The 17837-nt window shown below is 43.3% G+C and overlaps 2 protein-coding genes across 2 annotated transcripts; one reads left to right on the forward strand and one right to left on the reverse strand.

Moving 5' to 3' along the window:
- Positions 1-2292: 2292 nt before the first annotated feature.
- LOC115144609 (uncharacterized) lies at positions 2293-6603 on the reverse strand. Its single transcript, XM_029685647.2, has 6 exons — positions 6522-6603; positions 6043-6211; positions 5416-5886; positions 3269-3462; positions 2771-2930; positions 2293-2626 (listed from the first exon to the last, which is right to left on the reverse strand). Exons 1-6 carry the CDS (start codon positions 6522-6524, stop codon positions 2484-2486), a joined length of 1140 nt encoding a protein of 379 aa, XP_029541507.1. The 5' UTR covers positions 6525-6603; the 3' UTR covers positions 2293-2483.
- Positions 6604-13583: 6980 nt separating this feature from the next.
- On the forward strand, positions 13584-15935 carry LOC115144610 (proteasome subunit beta type-1). The gene is made up of 6 exons (XM_029685648.1): positions 13584-13773; positions 14141-14248; positions 14688-14769; positions 14913-15042; positions 15203-15309; positions 15592-15935. The coding sequence occupies exons 1-6, from the start codon at positions 13673-13675 to the stop codon at positions 15775-15777; spliced, it is 714 nt and encodes a 237-aa protein (XP_029541508.1). The 5' UTR covers positions 13584-13672; the 3' UTR covers positions 15778-15935.
- The last annotated feature ends 1902 nt before the right edge of the window (positions 15936-17837 follow it).

Here is a 17837-nt window from a genome sequence, read left to right on the forward strand (position 1 = left end):
AACCATCAAACAGGCCAAGCATCAATACAGGACTAAGATTGAATCCTACTACACCGGCTCGAGTGCTCATCGCAGGGATTGCAAACTATTACAGACTACAAAGGGAAGCACAGCCGCGAGCTGCCCAGTGACACGAGCCTACCAGACAAGTTAAATGACTTCTATGCAAGTAACACTGAAACATGCATGAGAGCATCAGCTGTCCCTGACAATTGTGCGATCACACTCTCCGTAGCAGATGTGAGTAAGACCTATAAACAGGTCAACATTCACAAGGCCAGACGGATTTACAATATGTGTACTGCAAGCATGCGCTGACCAACTGGCAAGTGTCTTCACTGACATTTTCAACCTGTCCCTGACTAAGTCTAATACCAACATGTTTCAAGCAGACCACCATAGTCCCTGTGCCCAAGAACACTAAGGTAACCTGCTTAAATGACTTCCGACCCGTAGCACTCACTTCTGTCGCCATGAAATGCTTTGAAAGGCTGGTCATGGCTCACATCAATAACATTATCCCAGAAACCCTAGACCCACTCCAATTTGCATACCTCCCAAACAAATCCAAAGATGATGTAATCTCTATTGCACTCCACACTGCCTTTTCCCACCTGGACAAAAGGAATACCTATGTGAAAATGCTATTCACTGACTACAGCTCAGCGTTCAACACCATAGTGCCCTCAAAGCTCATCACTAAGCTAAGGACCCTGCGCCTAAACACCTCCCTCTGCAACTGGATCCTGGACTTCCTGATGGGCCGCCCCTAGGTGGTAAGGGTGGGTAACAACATTCGCCATGCTGATCCTCAACACAGGGGGCCCATGGGGGTGCTTGCTCAGTCCCCTCCTGTACTCCGAGCTTCCTGCCATCCAGGACCTCTAAACAAGGCAGTGTCAGAAGGCCCTAAAAATGGTCAAAGACTCCAGCCACCCTAGTCATAGACTGTTCTCTCTGCTCCCGCACAGCAAGAGGTACCGGAGCACCATGTCTAGGTATCCAAAAGGCTTCTTAAACAACTTCTTCAGGATCGGTGGGCCCCCTGGGGGACGGCGCTAACGTAGGCTAATGCGATTAGCATGAGGTTGTAAGTAACAGGAACATTTCCTAGGACAGACATATGATAAGCAAAAGGCTTAAATTCTTGTTAACCTAACTGCACTGTTCAATTTACAGTAGCTATTACAGTGAAAGAATATCATGCTATTGTTTGAGGAGAGTGTACAGTTTTGAACATTTAAGTTATTAATAAACCAATTAGGCACATTTGGGCAGTCCTGATAGAAACATTATCACATAAATGCAATGGTTCATTGGATCAGTCTAAAACTGTGCAAATACACTGCTGCCATCTAGTGGCCAAAATGTAAGTTGTGCCTGGGCTGGAATAATACAGTATGGCCTTTCTCTTGCATTTCAAAGATGGTACAATTTTTTCTTTGTATTATCTTTTACCAGATCTAATGTGTTACATTCTCCTACATTTCCAAACTTGAAAGTGTTTCCTTTCAAAATAGTATTAACAAAATGCATATCCTTGCTTCAGGGCCTGGAGCTACAGGCAGTTAGATTTGAGTATGACATTTTAGGCAAATATTGAAAAAAAGGGTCCGATCCTTAAGCCATAAGACTCCTGAACAGCTAATCAAATGGCTACCCAGACCATTTGCACTGCCCCCCTCCCTCCCCTTTTACACTACTGCTACTCGGTTTCATTATCTATGCATGATCACTTTAACTCTACCTACATGTACATATTACCTCTTACCTTGACTAACTGGTGCCCACGCACATAGACTCTGTACCAGTACCCCCTGTGTATATAGCTTCGCTATTGTTATTTTACTGCTGCTCTTTAATGACTTGTTTCTTTGATTTTTTACATCTCTTTTTCTTAAAATGGCATTGTTGGTTTAATGCTTGTAAGTAAGCATTTCCGGTGCATGTGACAAATACAATTTTGATTTGATTAAATTTTGAATTGCGATCTCCACCAAATCATTGAAACTGTCCAAACGAGACAGGCGGCAAGTAGGTCTGGTTTTCATAGTAACATACAACTAGCTAGCTAAGGTGCGAGGATAACAAATGGATTCAAATCAAATTGTGTGTAGTATAGCCATTTAGCTTAGATAGCTAAGCTAGCTTGGCATTGAACGTATAGAACTAACGACCGGTTTGGTTGGCAACGATGCCAATAGAATGAACAACAAGCGACCCTAAATTTGTGTGTGGGACTATATCTCGAGAAAGGATGGAAATGATATGAATAAATTCATCAAAATAACATTGAATTAAAATAATGATTTACATATTTTCATAGGTTGGTAACCATTGTATTAAAGCGATAATGCCCTCAAAGCTAGGGTTTGGATGACATAGCGGCACGGTTTGCTGGCCTGAGACGAATGCCAATATGTCCTCCAAACCACAGCTTTTTGGGCATTATCACTTAAAATACACCCCTCTCCCCAAGTCCATCACAGCACAGGTGCCACCACACTCCTGTCTCGTCTCCTTCTCCCTCCTTCCCGATATGCTGCCAGCTGCAACCACTTTTTCATGACAGACTCCACATCGCTCTCGGATGCTTTAGATGTTAACGGATTCTTCCGGACAACAGCTAATGAACAAGAACACAAGTGGTCGCAAAGAAGTGAAAATTTTGTTGCAACCGGGTGAATTGAATACTTTAAAATGTCATGGTAATTGCATTGGAGGAAGCCATTCGTGTCATGAGACATTTGCAAATATGAGAAATCCTTACCAATCAAAACCTCTCTTAGTCGAAGAGATCCAAGAGAGATTTTCCTATTCACTCCTCTCCAATTCATGTTTTTTGCCAGCGCATTGGAAATTGTGTGCCTCATTAAACGCCACACGACATCCTTCACATCGCATCCCCCAACGAGGCTCAAGTGGTTAATCTAAAGGGGGAAAAAAACATTTGAATAATGTATCAATTGACAAACTTTAAGCCACAAGTGACTGCCACTTTTTCCCAGGCGAGGGAAGCATATATGGTTAAGAAACTTGTATGCTAATTCTGATGAAGGTCTTTGGAGGTTGAAACGTCATGCTTTAATCCTACATAAAGTTGAAAAGTTTACTGGGGAGTGAGAGACCCATTTTCCATTTCACAAAAAGTTTGTGGACTTTCATCCTACTTTTTTCCCCTTTTTGCATATCGGAATTTGATTTGAATCCCATGAACTCCCACTGAATCACTCTAAAAGAACATTAGATGAAGTGGAATGAAACTCACCAGTTTAAGTTTGAAGTCAGCCCCCTGAAGATCGGTTTCCAGCCTCTGGAGACTTTGTTGATCCTTCAATGGCAGAAGGCCTCCTTCGATCGCATATTCTGCTCCATTCTGCTGTGCTGTTTGTAAGAGTCGTAGGATGAGTGTCTGTTGTTCCAGTATCATCTCTTGCTTGGTAAGCATTTCCCGAATTAGCACTGAAAGACATTTAAAAAAAGGGGCATTTCACTAATACACAATGAGGTGGACAAGAGTGCCCTTTTGCCCTCAGAACAGACTCAATTCATCGGGGCATGGACTCAAGTTGTCGAATGCATTCCACATGGATACTGGCCAATGTTGACTCCAATGGTTATCACAGTTATGTCAAGTTGGCTGGTGGACCATTCTTCATATAAATGGATCTGTTGACTATGATAAACCCAGCAGCGTTGCAGTTCTTGACACAAACCAATGTGCCTGGCAGCTACCACCATACCCCATTCAAAGGCACTTCCATTTTGTCTTGACCATTCAAAAACTTTGAAAGGCACACATACACAACACGTCTCAAATTGTCTCAAGGCTGAAAAATATTATTATTTTACCCTTCATCTACACTGATTGAAGTGGATTTAACAAGTGACATCAATAAGGGATCATAGCTTTCACCTGGTCAGTCTCATGGAAACAGCATATTCTTAATGTTTTGTATACTCAGTATATTATCATATACAGTACCAGTCAAAAGCTGACAGCTACTCATTCCAGGGTTTTTCTTTCTTTTTACATTATAGAATAATAGTGAAGAAATCAAAACTATGAAATAACACATAAGGAATCATGTAGTAACCAAAAAAAGTGTTAAACAAATAAAAAAATATTTTATATTTGAGATTCTTCAAAGTAGACACCTTTTGCCTTGATGACAGCTTTGCACACTCTTGGCATTCTCTCAATCAGCTTCATAAGGTAGTCACCCAGAACGCATTTCAGTTAAAAGTGTTTCAAGAACTTTGAAAGTTTCTTCAAGTGCAGTTGCAAAAACTAACAAGCACTATGATGAAACTGGCTCTCATGAAAAGAAGATCCAGAGTTACCTCAGCTGCAGAAGATAAGTTAATTAGTTACCAGCCTAAAATTGCAGCCCAAATAAATGCTTCGCAGCGGTCAAGTAACAGACATCTTAACTTCAACTCTTCAGAGGAGACTGCGTGAATCAGGCCTTCATGGTCGATTGCTGCAAAGAAACCACTACTAAAGGACACCAATAAGAGTCTTGCTTGGGTCAAGGAACACAAGCAATGGACATTAGACCGGTGGAAATCTCTCCTTTGGTCTGTGTTCAAATTTGACATTTTGGTTCCAAACGCTGTGTCTTTGTGAGAGGCAGAGTAGGTGAACGGATCTCTGCGTGTGTATTTCCCACCGTGAAGCATGGAGGAAGAGATGTGATGGTGCTTTGCTGGTGACACAGTGATTTATTTAGAATTCAAGGCACACTTACCCAGCATGGCTACCACAGCATTCTGCAGCGATACGCCATCCCATCAGGTTAGCGCTTAGTGGGAAAATAATTTGTTTTTCAACAGGACAATGACCCAACACACTGCCAGGCTGTGTAAGGGCTATTTGAGCAATGAAGTGCTACATCAGATGACCATGCCTCCAATCACCCAACCTCAACCCAATTGAGATGGTTTGGGATGAGTTGGACCGCAGAGGGAAGGAAAAGCAGCCAACAAGTGCTCAGCATGTGAGAACTCCTTCAAGACTGTTGGAAAAGCATTCCAGGTGAAGCTGGTTGAGAGAATGTCAAGAGTGTGCAAAGCTGTCAACAAGGCAATTGGTGGCTACTTTGAAGAAACTCAAATATATTTTGTTTTGTTTAAAACTTTTTTGGTTACTACATGATTCCTTATGCATTATTTCAGTGTTGATGTCGTCACTATTATTCTATTATGTAAACATAAAGAAAAATCCTGGAATGAGTAGTTGTGTCAACTTTTGACTGGTACTGTATATAATATACACTGAGTAGTCAAAACATTAAGAACATGCTGTTGTCTTCATTATTATTCTACAATGTAGAAAATAAAGAAAAACCCTTGAATGAGTAGGTGTGACCAATCTTTTGACTGGTACTGTATACATTACTTATTGCTGCTCACCAGAAGAAGGAGAGACAGGGTAGATGTGTTTATCCTCTGCAAACACCCAATTGTCCTGGTCAAGGCACTGAGCCTTGAGATTGGAGTGAGCTGTAATGCCCTTCTCAGTAGATGTATGTTTTCTAAGTTGATGTTTCCTCAGCTTTTTTTTGTTAAGCCACAAACTGCAGTTGCAACACTTGATTTTCCGCTTGACTGCAGGTTTCACAGCTGGACACGCTGAACCGCTCGCCGATGCACTGGTTACATCTGGGGCTCTCGCCGATGCACTGGTTACATCTGGGGCTCTCGCCGATGCACTGGTTACATCTGGGGCTCTCGCTGTTGAACCTGGGGCTCGATAACATACGGACTCACATTGTGGAATGTGTTTGGTAAAATCACTCCTATTTACATAGGTCTTGGGGCAATATGGGCAGTGGAAATGCTTTGTTTCTCTGCACTCCAGATGGCATATGAATATTGTGAACTCTGAAATGAATAAAAACAAATAAATCAACATCCAGGACAAACTACCTGGTTTATATAATCATGTGATGATGACCGGTACTGAACTAGTCTAATTAATGAAAGACTTTATGGTCTAGTATGTGTAGTTATGTGTAACATCACGGTACATGTGCTAACCTCTATGCAGCACAGCCTTCAATCTGTGCGACTCAATGTGTGTCAACACACTGGCATAGTCTCGGGGCTTGAAAATTGAGGGCTGGCAGAAGGGGCAATGATACAAGTGGTCCTTCTGGCACTGGGATAAAACCAAACGGCCATCTGCTGCTTTTCGCACTGTGATATGCTGTCAAACATAAATTACAAATAGTTTAGCAAGTCAGCGAACGTTATGTGCATTGATAGCAAACAGTCGGTCACGGCAAACTGACTTTTCGGTGATAACAGTATAGTAACTAGTTAAGCTAAAATTCTAGCAAAGTGCTATGTTAGCTAGCTAGCTTGGTAAATAGGCATGTTAATGTTAGACAGCAATAACATGATAGATAGCTAGATATATGTCTACTAAGAAAAACGTAGATACCGGAAGCTACACCAAAGGCGTACCTCAAAGTGAAACGAAAAATGCTACCCTAACGTTAATTGAAATGCCTTACCATAATCCCGAACCGCGACGAAGGCGCGTTCTAGCGGATCACGTCTGTCAAACTCGTCTTCTTCATCTTCATCTTCTTCTTTGGTATCGTCTGTTCGCACATTTTGTTTGTAAATGCCGCCACCTATTGTGCGGGAGTGTGTGGTCAATCACGTTAGTTTTTGTGCCCGAAATTCGAAAGGGGGAAAAAATGCGCCACCAACTAACCCTACACCTATGTCCCGCTATGTCATAAGAATTCGAAATAATAACACTCCATCCTACACCAGGCCGATGCGCTGGGAGGAAATGACTCTTTCGTTCAACATACCTTGTAATTCCTCAGTAAAATCTCATACACCAAAGAACTGCTCTGCAGCTGACACCACAACATCTATTTCTGTGATTTAAGTTCCGTTTCTGCGGTACAGTTAGCATTCACCATGGTAATGAATGCTAAGAAGCCAACATTACTGAAGCACAAATTGTATCACTCTGTATTGGCCTAGAACCGAAGGCCTACTACTCACCCTTGACTCATCATCCTCTACTCTCTTCGCTGCCTCAGCACACAACACCTTCTGTTCTACTCAGACTCTCCCTCCTACACACTGCTGCAAAATGACCATGAGCTTGGTATCTGAAACACCTTAGTGGGTTCGGCACAAAAGCTCTCACAGCATAACTGAAATATCCTAACATGACTTTGTCAGGTAAAGACTCCGCTTTAAAACTCAAAAGGCAGACAGTTTCACCACACTCACCACCGGGTCTGTGTCGCACCCAACGGCGGGTGTCACAGACACAGGGAATCTTCCATTTCAGTTGCTCCACCTCAACACTTAACACAGTAATCACTCCTTTCCAAGGCGCCCTGCTCCAGAGAGCAAAGCAACACACATCTTCCCTCTGCCCTCGGCACCTCTCCATCTTCCTCACTGTCTATAACCACGTCTATCCATTAACCACGCTCATGCCACACCTTCATCCACTGTTTTGTTTGCAGAACACGCACTGATGGCCTTTCTCCAATACCCAACTTCTGTTCCTTAGCCAAAATTACTAGTCTGGCTATCTCTGGCTACCTCGCAAAACGTAGGCTACTCTGCATCTGAGCACTGCCTTTCAAATTGTGTTGCATTATGGGGATAAAACATTTCCGACTTGCGCCTTCAAGTCAACTGCAGGTTTCTTCAGTTGCTCTTCACCAACTTCATCCTGCAGCCATCGCCTGCATTGTGGGAGGTTCAATTGTCAACAAATCAATAGGGTGTTTTTGTTTGACTCAAGCAAACATGACCAAAGAGGTAACTGAAACAAGAAACAACTTTGTCTCAGTACATGTATACAGTGAATATGTACAAATTAATGTGATGTGAGGCTCTCTCACCAATTGTTTGTACAATATACACACATATATTTTCAGTTTGTGAGTGTATGATATGGGGCTTGGAGACATGTTTATTTTGACATTATAAAGAACAACTATTATAAACAATGGCAACACTGCCATGTTGCACTGAGCCTTGCTGTTGGAAAACCACATCAGTGTCCAACTTTTGGCTGTCGTAAATACACCTCCCCCGACTTCACTCTTCAACTTTCATCTACAGTCGGTTGCTTTTGCCTATTATTTGTAGATCAGTCAGTCAGTCACAATTAACCCAAGATACATCATGGTTTTGATGATCTCAAACACGGCCATCGACACCGCAGCCCAAGCAGCCATGCAAAACGGTCTTGAGTGGCAACAAATATGGCAACAAATCTTCCCAATTAGCTGTTAGCTTTCCATATATCCACTTGTGTTGATCAATGACGGCCTATGAGGGTGTTGATTAATCTAGCCCGGCGCCCGTGTAGGCGTGTTGATGTATTCCATTTGGAACCGGGCTGCCTTCTAGGTGTCTGTCCAACAGCAAAGTCAGCTCAAAAAAAAAGTGACGTAATTACTACACCTACTCTGACGCTCATTGGATGTGGCTTGAAAACTATTAAGGAATACAAAGGGAAACCCAGCTGTGAGCTGCCCAGTGAAGCGAGCCTACCAGACGAGCTAAATGCCTTTAGTACTCACTTCGAGGCAAGCAACACTGAAGCAGGCATCAGTGCACCAGCTGTTCCAGACGACTGTGAGATCACGCTCTCCAGGTCAACATTCACAAAGCCGCGAGGCCAGACCGATTACCAGGACATGTACTCAAAGCATGCACGGCAAGTGTCTTCACTGACATTTTCAACCTCTCCCTGACTGAGTCTGTAAAACCTACATGTTTCAAAAAGACCACCATAGTCCCTGTGCCTAAGAAAGCGAAGGTAACCTGCCTAAATGATTACCGACCCGTAGCACTCGTCGGAAGTCACAAAGTACTTTGGAAAGGATGGTCATGGCTCACATCAACGCCATCATGCTGGAAACCAAAGACCTACTCCAATTCGCATAGCGCCCCAACAGATCCACAGATGATGCAATCTCAATTGCACTCCACACTGCCCTTTCCCACCTGGACAAAAGAAACACCTATGTGAGAATGCTGTTCATTGACTACAGCTCAGCGTTCAACACCATAGTACCCACAAACCTCATCACTAAGCTAAGAACCCTGGGACTAAACACGTCCCTCTGCAACTGGCAACAACACATCTGCCACGCTGATCATCAATACTGGGGCCTCTCAGGGGTGTGTGCTTAGTCCCCTCCTGTACTCCCTGTTCACCCACGACTGCGTGGCCAAGCACGACTCCAACACAATCATTAAGTTTGCTGACGACACAACAGTGCTTAGCCTGATCACTGACAACAATGAGACAGTCTATAGGGAGGAGGTCAGAGACCTGGAAGTGTGGAGCCAGGACTACAACCTCTACCTCAATGTGAGCAAGACAAAGAGCTGATCGTGGGCTACAGGAAAAGAAGCGCTGAACAGGACCCCATTAACACCGACAGGGCTGAAGTGGAGCAGGTCGAGAGTTTCAAGCTCCATGGTGTCCAAAACACTAACAAACTATCATTGTCCAAACACACCAAAACAGTCGTGAAGAGGGCACGACAACACATTTTCCCCTTCAGGAGACTGAAAAGATTTGGCATGGGTCCCCAGATCCTAATGAGGTTCTACAGGTGCACCATCGAGAGCATCCTGACCGGTTGCATCACCACCTGGTATGGCAACTGCTCGGCATCTGACCATAAGGCACTACAGAGGGTAGTGCGTACGGCCCAGTACATCACTGGGGCCTACCTTCCTGACATCCATGACCTATATGCTAGGAGTTGTCAGAGGAAGGCCCAAAAAATTGTCAAAGTCTCCAGTCACCCAAGTAATAGAATGTTCTCCCTGCTAATGCATGGCAAGCGGTACCGGAGCGCAAACTCGAGGACCAAAAGGCTCCTTTACAGCTTCTACCCACAAGCCATAAGACTACTGAACAATTAATCAAATGGCCACCTCGACTATTTACATTTACACTTTGTTTTTTTATCATGCTGCTACTCGCTGTTTATTATCTATGCATAGTCCCTTTACAAATGACCTCAACTAACCTGTACCCCCACACATTGACTCGGTATCGGTACTCCCTGTATATAACCTCGCTATTGTTTTATAATTTTCTTGTGTTACTTTTTGATTTTATTAAATTTTTTTACTTTAGTTTATTTACTAAATATTTTCTTAACTCTATTTCTTGAACTGCATTGTTGGTAAAGGCCTTGTAAGTAAGCATTTCACAGTAAGGTTGTTGTATTCTGCGCATGTGACAAATAACATTTGATTTTAGTAATTAGTAGAATTCTGTGTTTTGCCATGCAAGTGATTGCTTTTGATAAACATGCCTTTCCAATTAAAACTAGTTTCAAAATGTACACATTTATTTTATGGAAAAGAGCCTTGTTTTTCTTTATTTTATTTTACCCCTTTTTTCTCCCCAATTTCGTGGTATCCAATTGGTAGTAGTTACAGCCTTGTCTCATCACTGCAGCTCCCGTACGTACTCGGCAGAGGCGAAGGTCGAGAGCCATGCGTCCTCCGAAACACAACCCAACCAAGCCACACTGCTTCTTGACACAATGCCCATCCAACCCCGAAGCCAGCCGCACCAATGTGTCAAGGAAACACTGTACACCTGGTGACCTGGTCAGCGTGCAATGCACCCGGCCCGCCACAGGAGTCACTAGTGCGCGATGAGACAAGGATACCACTGCCGGCCAAACCTTCCCTAACCCGGACGACGCTGGGCCATTCGCGGCCGGCTGCGACAGAGCCTGGACTCGAACCCAGAATCTCTGGTGGCACAGACCCCCGCGCCACCCGGGAGGCCTGAAAAGAGTCTTGTTGACAACATGACCGAGCTGCGCAAATTACTGCTAACCATGTAGCATTATGTTGTGGGGGTGCTTTGCTGCAGGATTGACTGGTGCACTTCACAAAATAGATAGCGTCATGAGGATGGAAAATTATGTGGAAATATTGAAGCAGCATCTCAAGACATCAGTCAGGAAGTTAAAGCTTGGTCGCAAATGGGTCTTCCAAATGGACAATGACCCCAAGCATACTTCCAAAGTTGTGGCAAAATGGCTGAAGGACAACAAAGTCAAGGTATTGAAGTGGCCATCACAAAGCCCTGACCTCAATTCCATAGAAAATTTGTGGGCAGAACTGAAAAAGTGTGTGAGAGCAAGGAGGCCTACAAACCTGACTCAGTTACACCAGCTCTGTCAGGAGGAATGGGCCACCTGCTGGGTGAATGGAGAAAAATAAGAAAGTCTGTCAACCTGTTGTTTTTTGATAAAGAGCACTTACCTACACATGTGAAGCTTGGTTATGTAAGATATGCTGTAAGAGCTTTCGTCCCCAAACCACTGCAGTGTAAAAATTGTAAAGGATTTGTCTATGTTTAAAGTGTGTGCAGACGGACGGAGTATACTGAAGAACAATGTACAGAAAGACAACAGTGTTTCAATTGTGATGGGAATCATGAGTTCCTGGAGTGCCCTGTAAGGGTGAAGGAGATTGAGATGGCAAAAGTTAGAGCGGTCAATCGAATCTCCTATGCGGAGGCGATTTAAACAAGTGACGCTGTGAAAATATGGTAATAGATGGACCACAGCCTGAAGAAATGTTTGCTGGCAGTCAAAATAAAATAAATTGTTATTTTTCACATACACATATTTAGCAGATGTTATTGAGGGTGTCGCAAAATGATTCCTAGCTCCAACAGTGCAGTAGTATCTAACAATTCACAACAATACAAAAATCTAAAACAAAGGAATGAATAAATATATAAATATTAGGACGAGCAATGTCAGAGTGGCATTGACTTATTACAGTAGAATAGAATACATTATATACATATGAGATGAGTAAAGCAGTATGTAATCATTATTAACGTGACTAGTGTTCCATTATTAAAGCAGCCAGTGATTCCATGTCTTTGTATATGGGGCAGCAGCCTCTAAGGTCCAGGGTTGAGTAGCCGCGTGGTAGCCGGCTAGTAATGGGTATTTAACAGTCTGATAGCCTTGAGATAGATGCTGTTTTTCAGACTCTCGGTCCCAGCTTCGATGCCCCTGTACTGACCTCGCCTTCTGGATGATAGCGGGGTGAACAGGCTGGGCCTTGGGTGGTTGATGTCCTTGATAATCTTTTTGGCCTTCCTGTGACATCGAGTGCTGTTGGTGTTCTGGAGGGCAGGCAGTGTACCACCCTCTGGAGAGCCCTGTGGTTGCAGGTGGTGCAGATGCCGTACCAGGCGGTGATACAGCCCGACAGGATGCTCTCAATTGTGCATCTGTAAAAGTTTCTGAGGGTCTTCGGGGCCAAGCCAAATTTCTTCAGCCGCTGTTGCGCCTTCTTCACCACACTGTCTGTGTGGGTGGACCATTTCAGATTGTCAGTGATGTGTACGCCTAGGAACTTGAAGCTTTCCACCTTCTCCACTGCGGTCCCGTCGATGTGGATAGGGGCGTGGTCACTCTGTTGTTTCCTGAAGTCCACGATCAGCTCCTTCAATTTGTTGTCGTTGAGTGAGAGGTTATTTTCCTGGCGCCACTCCGCCAGCGCCTTCACTTCCTCCCTGTAGGCTGTCTCGTCATTGTTGGTAATCAGACCTACTACTGTTGTGTCGTCTGCAAACTTGATGATTGAGTTGGAGGTGTGCATGGCCACGCAGTCATGGGTGAACAGGGAGTACAGGAGGGGGCTGAGCAGGCACCCTTATGGGGCCCCAGTGTTGAGGATCAACGAAGTGGAGGTGTTGTTCCCTACCTTCACCACTTGGGGCGTCCTATCAGGAAGTCCAGCACCCAGTTGCACAGGGTGGCGTTCAAACCCAGGTCCCCGAGCTTAATGATGAGCTTGGAGGGTACTATGGTGTTGAAGACTGAACTATAATCAATGAACAGCATTCTGATGCTGGTATTCCTCTTGTCCCGATGGAATAGGGCAGTGTGCAGTGCGATGGCGATTGCATTGTCTGTGGATCTATTGGAGTGGTAAGCAAATTGAAGTTGGTCTAAGGTGTCAGGTAAGGTAGAGGTAATATGATCTTTAACTAGCCTCTCAAGCACTTCATAATGACAGAAGTGAGTGCTACAGGGCGATAGTCATTTAGTTCCGTTACGGTTGCTTTCTTTGGTACAGGAACAATGGTGGACATCTTGAAGCAAGTAGGGACAGCAGACTGGGATAGGGAGAGATTGATAGAGAGAGATTTTGGGACTTAAGGATTTTACATCTGAAGACTTGCGAGGGGTACTGGCACCGGAAGACAGCCTGCCGCCCCAGGCTCCCATTGAGCTTGTGTAGGGATCAGCTCTGTTTTATTTTTAACAGAAAAGTTGTTTGATTAAATTATATTTAGATTTTTTGGGGTAGTAGTTGAGTAGTTTTTTTTAGTTTGTTCAGTTTTTTGTGTTTCCATGCCGCACACTAAATTGTGTGAACAACAATATACAGAAGAAGAAGAATGTTGAGTTCACACCCATGTTCTGGTCGACAGTTGAGTTGCATTTACCCATGACTCCAGCCAGAAGGTGGTAGGAAAGACACATTTTTGTTTTGCAGGTTGTTGAAGAAGAAGAAGCATATCCGTTCGCCATATTGCAGTGATACAGCGATATTTCTCACTTGTCTTTGGGAAGCTGAAGACTGCATTTCCTCGTTAACCGGCACAATGTTTGCGACACAAGTTTATGGAGATAATGGGAAAATGAAGGAATATCACTATACTGGACCAGTAGAGCACCGGTTCTCTCCATATTCCTTTAACGGAGGGTAAGCATGAATATCCAACTAGCCAATCTTAGCAAGTTACCGTGAACTAGCTAATGCTGTTGTGCAGTCAGAACGGACAGTGATTGAATATAAGTTAGTGTCTGACTAAATGTGCCCATGAAGCAAATAACTAACACTTAACTAATCGAGAACACTTTTAGCTAGTTACGTGAACAACAGACTTCGCTACCTACATGTTTAGTTTCGATTTCAGTTAGCATACGTTAGCTAGTATCTGACGCTAACAGTAGTTAGACTAGTTTCTTTATAGCTAGCTACTTATGTCACGGAGCTGATTAATGTTTTGCCAAAACGAACTTGTTTGTCAGGGAGCCTCAAAGTCTTAACATGGTTTTTGTGCTTCCAGGACTGTGCTTGCTGTTGCCGGTGAAGACTTTGCCATTGTGGCCTCTGACACCCGTTTGAGTGAAGGCTATTCAATACACAGCCGTGACTCTCCAAAATGCTACAAGTTGTAAGTCAAACACACACTACTGTATTTCCAAGGATGAGCGAAGGCACATTGTCAGATGGTGTGGTTTAACTCCACTAACTGGCTCACTATTTCTACGTTTAAACAGGCAGTCAAGTCCTCCACAAATATTTTTCAGAAATTGGTCTTTTGACCTATCAGATTAGTTCTGAAAGAGCTTGCTGTGAAAATATCAAAAGTGATTGGTCAAACTCGCAATTAGAGGGGAAAATATCATAATTGGGCTGCCTGTCTAAACACAGCCTAAGTGACTCATCAATGTCTTATGTATTGACGCAGATGACACTTCTAAATGCAGTCTTGGTAAAACAAAATCATTTTAAATGGTGGTGGATACTGCTTGTGAACATCATAATACATTGGATGTAAATCAATATTCAACCACAATGCTGTTACTAATACAGTTTTTCATTTATCACAGGACGGATACAACTGTCATAGGATGCAGTGGTTTCCATGGAGATTGCTTGACTCTTACTAAAATCATTGATGCAAGATTAAAGGTTAGATAATCTTGGGCTTGAGACTTTCACTTTCATTCATAAATGTTACTTTAAAAATAGTTAGCTAAGCTGAAAGTTATGGAATACTGCTGTACACTAAGTTAGCATTTGTAAATGTTTCATTTTCAAACACATATGTGTAGATGTACAAGCACTCCAACAACAAGTGCATGACAAGTGGAGCAATTGCAGCCATGCTGTCAACAATCCTGTACGGTAGAAGATTCTTCCCCTACTACGTTTACAACATCATCGGTGGCTTGGATGAGGAGGGTATGTCTCCTGCTCTATTTCTGTTATTACTATAATCACAATGCTTGGTTAAGTTTCCATGTAATTTATTCACTGCATATTTTTTTTTTTTTTTTTTAATCCACTTCTAGTCCAATATGTATTACTCTCCTAACTGATTTGGATTGTTTTTGCTTTTCAGGTAAAGGAGCTGTTTATAGTTTTGACCCAGTGGGATCCTATCAGAGAGACACATACAAAGCTGGAGGTTCAGCGAGTGCTATGCTGCAACCTCTGCTTGACAACCAGGTAAAGAAACAAAGGGGCATACGTTCAGCATCACTATCTTTTAAGGGCTTTGTTCCCCCTGAAGCACCTCTGTCCAATGGATTGTACTGCAATCCAACAGCACAATATGACTTGAATGTTTGTGTGTTTAAAAGAAAAAAAGTGATATATTATTTGGCGGTTTCAAGGCAACTCTAGACATTCTAGTGGCCTAATTGATACTGTATTGGTTCGGAACAAACCAGTTCTTGGTTTCTGTATAGCCCCTTATCGTCTTTGTCTTTATTCTTAATTTACAATCAGATTGGATTCAAGAACATGGAGGGTGTGCAGCACCTGCCCCTGAGCCAGGAGAAGGCTGTGCAGCTGGTCAAAGATGTCTTCATCTCCGCTGCTGAGAGAGATGTGTACACCGGGGATGCCCTCAGGATCTGCATCGTCACCAAGGATGGCATCAAAGAAGAGACAGTCCCTCTCAGGAAGGACTAAACAACCTGCCTCTGTCAACCTCCCACTTTTGTCTGTATTTTTCATATTTTGGACCTATCTCCTGCTTTTCTTTTTACATTCTTGCTGAAGAAAAATGTTCCCTGTAGTTAATTTTGTCAGTGACTATTTTTATTAAACATTAAATGTTTGAAAATGTATTTGATTACAATGGAGTATGAACTGTTTAGAAAAACCAACAAACACAGTGTATAAAACATTAGAAACACCTTCCTAATATTAAGTTGCACCCTGTTTTGCCCTCAGAACAGGCTCAATTTGTTGAGGCATGGACTCTACAAGGTGTTGAAAGCGTTCCACAGGGATGCTGGCCCATGTTGATTCAATGCTTCTCACAGTTGTATTAAGTTGGCTGGATGTCCTTCGGGTGGTGAACCATTCTTGATATGGATAGGAAACTGTTGAGTGTGGAAACCCTGCAGTGCTGTAGTTCTTGACACACTCAAACCGGTGCACATGGCACCTACTACAATACCCCAGTTCAAAGGCACTTAATATTTTGTCTTGCCCATTCACCCTCTGAATGGGGCACAATCCATGTCTCAAAGCTTTAAAATCCTTAATTAACCTCTCCTCCCCTTCATCTGCACCAGGGCTGCCCAACCCTCTTCCTGGAGATCTACTGTCCTGTGGGTTTTCAGTCCAACCCTAATTTAACACCTGATTCTACTAATTAGCTGCTCAACCAGACCTTAACTAGCTGAATCGGATATGCTAAATTAGGGTTGGACTGAAACTACATGACAGATTACCAGGAAGAGGGTTGGGCAGCCTTGATTTACACAAGTGGATGTAACAGTTGGCATCATTGCTTTCACTTGGTCAGTCTGTCATGGAAAGAGCAGGTGTTACTAATGTTTTGTACACAATGTATATGCCATCGGTCCCATGATTGGAATTGGCTCCTTTAGAAGAGTTGGTTAAGGCTCGCAATAATACTTTTTGCCAAATAGGGGTGTTTACAACTGTAGAGATTGAGTTTGGACATTCAGAACTGGATCACAACCCTGCTGTGCCATAACTGTCCAGGCCCATTTGTGGTAGTATTTTCATACGTAACTCCTCAAAGGTGTACTACACATTAAAACCCCTATGCAGCCAGGGGAATGCTTCTGACAAAGAACAGAAACCAGGGATTATTCTTCTGCTGCCACCAATGTAATTGAGGGGCAACTGCAGGAGCAGGGGTTGAACCAGTAACCCTGTGGATCAAGGCATGTGCACTACAACCTGTGCCATAAAAGCAAAAATCCTATCTAAGCATGCTCAGGCCAGGAAGACTACACATGGGTCAGGATAAAGATGAGTGACAGGAGTGAAGTTTTTGGAAAAAGTGGACCCTTGCCTTTTGGCTGATCCATTTGTAGTTTCAAGGTGGGTGAAAACAGTTAGCTGCTGTGGAATCGGTGAGGGGAACCAGAAGTGGTCTTGTGATGATTGTGTTTCTGCTGGTCAGAGGGAGCAGGTACTCTGTTAAACGAATGGGGGCAAGAGACGTGAATTGTTTTGCTCTCAAGAAAAGGGTGCCATTAAAATGAGTGACTTATTTACAAAGTTTTTGGAACATATTCCTGTTGGAACGTTCCACAAATTACACCCACCCTCCTGTACTATTTTTTTTGTACCAAATACATTACGCTGTTACAGGTGCCAAGTTTATGGGCATGTGGCAGCAGTGTGGAGGAGGGAGGTTCCTAGGTGTGCAGAAGGGCATGAGACAAAGGAATGTGTAGCATTGGGGAAAGTAGTGTTAATTGTAGGGGTGCCCATGTGGCTGGGGATCAGAAATGTCCCGTGCGAGAAGCAGGTTGAGGTTTCCAGGGTTAGAATAGTGCAGAAGTTGTCATATGCTGAGGCAGTGAAGAAAGTAGAGGAAGGTCAAGGGGGAGGGAGAGGAGTGCTGTGAGTATTAGATCTGTACCAGTACAGAGGGATAAACCAACAAGTGATATATGTTTCAGGAAGATTGTATTTTTGGCATTTATAGCAATGGTTATCAACTGTACTGCAGGGATGGAACGTAGTTACAGAAAATAGGTTGT

The sequence above is a fragment of the Oncorhynchus nerka genome, linkage group LG16 (genome assembly GCF_034236695.1).
Source record: "Oncorhynchus nerka isolate Pitt River linkage group LG16, Oner_Uvic_2.0, whole genome shotgun sequence".
In the NCBI taxonomy this organism is placed as follows: domain Eukaryota; kingdom Metazoa; phylum Chordata; class Actinopteri; order Salmoniformes; family Salmonidae; genus Oncorhynchus; species Oncorhynchus nerka.

Excerpts from the sequence above, each read along its gene's own strand:
- LOC115144610 (XM_029685648.1), top strand. The coding sequence starts at position 13,673 with ATGTTTGCGACACAAGTTTATGGAGATAATGGGAAAATGAAGGAATAT. Across the intron at positions 14,249-14,687 it reads TCTCCAAAATGCTACAAGTT|GACGGATACAACTGTCATAG; the intron begins GTAAGTCAAACA and ends CATTTATCACAG. Across the intron at positions 14,770-14,912 it reads TCATTGATGCAAGATTAAAG|ATGTACAAGCACTCCAACAA; the intron begins GTTAGATAATCT and ends ACATATGTGTAG.
- LOC115144609 (XM_029685647.2), bottom strand. Across the intron at positions 3,463-5,415 it reads CCCTGTCTCTCCTTCTTCTG|TGCTAATTCGGGAAATGCTT; the intron begins GTGAGCAGCAAT and ends AATGTCTTTCAG. Across the intron at positions 2,627-2,770 it reads ACTAAGAGAGGTTTTGATTG|CTGTTGTCCGGAAGAATCCG; the intron begins GTAAGGATTTCT and ends CTTGTTCATTAG.